Source organism: Propithecus coquereli, unplaced genomic scaffold, assembly GCF_000956105.1.
Source record: "Propithecus coquereli isolate 6110/MARCELLA unplaced genomic scaffold, Pcoq_1.0 Scaffold302, whole genome shotgun sequence".
NCBI classification, from domain to species: domain Eukaryota; kingdom Metazoa; phylum Chordata; class Mammalia; order Primates; family Indriidae; genus Propithecus; species Propithecus coquereli.
In genome coordinates this window covers 1,336,504-1,340,251 of record NW_012148642.1, presented here as the reverse complement: position 1 = coordinate 1,340,251, position 3,748 = coordinate 1,336,504, and the positions used below count along the sequence as shown (strand labels likewise).

The window sequence follows — 3,748 nt, the reverse complement described above, 5'->3', positions numbered from 1 at the left end:
TTAATTTCTTTCTATTTTTAGCAGAGACGGGGATCTCGCTCTTGCTCAGGCTGGTCTCGAACTCCTGAGCTCAAGCAATCCGCCCGCCTCGGCCTCCCAGACAGCTAGGATTACAGGCGTGAGCCACCGTGCCCGGCCTCTATTTGTTCATTCTTGTCCAATTACTTCCTCAGGATAAAGTCCTATAGATGGAATTGTTGGCTCAACAGACACATTGCCAAACTTTCCTCAAGAAAGTTTATACCAACTTATTTTCCCACCAGCAGCATCACAATCGCAACTCTAAACATGATCAATTTAAGAAAATCTTTGTCTAAATGAGACACAAATGATTTCTATTTTTTGAATTTGCAATTATTTGATAACTAGTGAGGCCAAACATTTTTTATATGTTTAATGGTTACCTCTATTTCTTCCTTTGGTAAGTATACTTTTAATATGTTTACTTGTGATTTATAATACAAATAAATTATCAGCAGAAAGACTTCTAAAAGAAAAAAATCATTCTGGGGACTAGTTAACCTAGAGGATATTCATCTTTAAAAATAATTGCTATACTATAATAGGAGTCCTGGTTGCTGTGAACCCAGTTTTTATTTCCCACAATTTTTGTTAGAAACCTTTGGAGTCTTACATCTGATCAAAATAGCTTAATGATGCAAATAGTAAATACTCCTTTTGATTTTTGTTTTAATAAAATTGTTAAATATATCCTATCATTAAGACTTGTGACAAGATCACCACATTATATACATACCATGCCACTTTCCCTTGTAGACTGTTCCAAATGATCCAGATCCAATTCTTTGTCCCACTGTAATTTGGCCATCAGGAATCTCCCAGTCATCACTTGAATCCCGTCTACCAAGTGTTTTCTTGATAAAAATAGTATAACAATTCAAGCCAAGCCAAACAAAAAAGGAAAACTTTATATTTCACACTGAGTATATTACCCTATGCCTGAGAGGTACTTAAAGAGAATAAGATCTTTTTTTAAAAAAACACTGTGGTGGAGTAATAGTTAAAAATATGACTCTTAAAATATAGAACTTAAATTTAAGATTGAATTCAATATTAGGATGGAAAAAATGATTAAAAAATAGAAATTATTTATAGGGTATGTACAGAATTATTAAAAATCTATAAAATAAAACAGTTTTTATCATTTAGAGGACTACAAGGGAGAAGTACTTTACACGTGTGACTGGTCTGGGCTCCAAATCACAAAAATTTAAATTAACATATTATGGCAACTACTCTTTTCTAGTCAGCGCTAAATTTCCTCATATATCTTTTTTTTTTTTTTTGAGACAGAGTCTCACTCTGTTGCCCTGGGTAGAGTGCCGTGGCGTCAGCCTAGCTCACAGCAACCTCAAACTCCTGGGCTCAAGCGATCCTTTTGTCTCAGCCTCCCGAGTAGCTGGGACTACAGGCATGCGCCACCATGCCTGGCTAATCTTTTCTCTCTATATATATTTTTAGTTGTCCAGATAATTTCTTTCTATTTTTAGTAGAGACGGGGTCTCACTCTTGCTCAGGCTGGTCTCGAACTCCTGACCTTGAGCGATCCACCTCCCTCAGCCTCCCAGAATGCTAGGATTACAGGCATGAGCCACCGTGCCTGGCCTCCTCATATATCTTATCTGATTAAGTTTCTCAAAAAATAATCTCTCTATATAATTACCATAGTAAGGTAATGGACACACCTGTCCAACTTACACTATTGCTAAAATTATTAGATTTAATATAGATTCATTTTGCAGCAGAAAGTTAAATTTTCAAATACCAAGAATGCCCCTTGGTAGATACTTGAATTTTGGACCAGCCTTTAGAATGTATATGCTAATCATGCTTTCTAAACACTAGCTTACTCCCTTTTTCCTTATTTTAGAAACAGAACACTATTGTTACTCTTCCAAAACTGCCTTTCACTAAATTATATTAGAGATGAAAGCAAAATTCAGTGTTGTGGAAAAATGCTTTAAGCAAAAAGGTATCTGCTCTTAAATTTATTTGATTATGGGAATTCTGTGTCATATAAGGACATGGTCTATCTAAAAGGTGATACATTTGGCTATGACTTATAAAAAGAAAGAACTTAGAGGGGAAAAAAAGATATCATACACTCTTACCATTCGATTCCTGTCTTCTGAGGATGAAGATGATTTCCTTTCCCGCTGAGGTCCTGGAGATTTCTGTAAGGCTTTCACATTAGTGAGTGAGCCAGGTAATGAGGCAGGGGGTGTGGCAGATAAACCTGTGGTGGATCCTAAATTCGTGAAAGGAAAAATTATCCATTAAGGAAGAGTAAGCATGTTAATTTATCAGGGGGTACAGGGTGGGGGGAAATTTAGACTTACTTTAAAAATGTTCTGCAGGTTCAAATACAGACCTTTTGGAAAGAACAGGCCAAAAAGGGGCCTCATTTGGTGATTAGTACTATAATTTCTTTTAGTTTTCTGGCCACTTTAATGACCTTTAAGATATGTGATGATAAAGACATAATTTGTTTACTGGTACAAAGTCTAGAAGAAAAACAATTTCTCTAAAACAAGAGACAAGTACTAAAAAATACTCACAAGTTTCTGTTTCTTTGATTAAAAAAAAAAATCAAAAAGCAAAATTTAAAAGCCTACATAACAAATAAACTTTTAATTATTTTACATCACCTAAATAGCCAGTCAATATAAAAAAAGATGGAAACTCTAAATGGAAATATTTTCTAATATTGGCCTTAATGTTGAAAATATTTAGCTCTTTCATATTAGCCACTAATATAAAATTAAATTAGTTTAGGAATTAAATCTATATTTATGCTCTATATTTAAGAGATATTGGTCAGGGTCATTGGTTCCTGGAGGCTCGTTACACTAAATAAAGATTATTTGTTACCAACATAAAATTAATGTAAGCAAAGCCAAGTGGGTTCTCAAGGCTTTCTGAAAAATCTCTGCCTTTATAGTGTGAGTTAAGTAAGTGTCAGCTACCCAACTATAAATGCAAATAGTCTATGAGCCAAGTGAGCCTGAGGGTACACTCTTTGGAAGTGGTCTCAGTGGCAGGGTTGCATACCTTTCGTATGGGTACTTTTTCAAATGCTGACTCAGTGGCAAACATCCTAAGTTCACTTACAGTATGACCTGGTTCAGACAGGTTCAGGATAATGACTTGTAAGTGGGGTCTGAGTATAGCTGTGTATGACTGACATTTCCAGGTAATATTTCACATACAGAACAAAAAGACCTCAAGAAAATGATTTTTTAAAAAATGATTACTATTCTTGGGGGGAGAGGTAGGGAGAAGAGCCACCATCTTTCAAAGAACAAGAAAACTAATGACAACATTTAAATGTAAAATCTGTGTAAAAATTTTATCATTACTATATCATACTATATCATCATGTGGAATTTCTATGATTTCATATATAATTTTCTAAAAGAAAATAGTATCCAAAATGTCTATTAACTAGAGCACAATCCATTTTCTACCATCCGTTGCTAATTTTCAACATTATAAACCTTAACTGCTTGACCAGGCTTCACAGTTCTGATTTAAGTGCTGTGTTATATATGACAGCTTAATTATGTTACTCACTACTGCATGACTTCCATTCCATTTTATGGATTTTCTGAGAATCAGGTGGACTGAGAGAACAAGAACCTAAAGCACCATTACTATATTCAGAGTAAGTGACAGTTGCTAATTAGCAAGAGTCACTAAATATAACTCTTTAAAAATATTTATAGCA

The 3,748-nt window shown here is 34.6% G+C and overlaps 1 protein-coding gene across 1 annotated transcript in view; it reads right to left on the bottom strand.

Annotated features, from left to right (window-relative positions):
- The window catches only part of BRAF (B-Raf proto-oncogene, serine/threonine kinase), a 195,241-nt gene that overhangs the window by 56,216 nt on the left and 135,277 nt on the right, over positions 1 to 3,748 (bottom strand). The window contains exons 9-10 of the mRNA XM_012649745.1: positions 2,133 to 2,273; positions 758 to 875 (exon numbers count right to left, since the gene is read on the bottom strand). Coding sequence (XP_012505199.1) covers positions 758 to 875; positions 2,133 to 2,273 — 259 coding nt within the window. The remainder of the gene's footprint in view (positions 1 to 757; positions 876 to 2,132; positions 2,274 to 3,748) is intronic.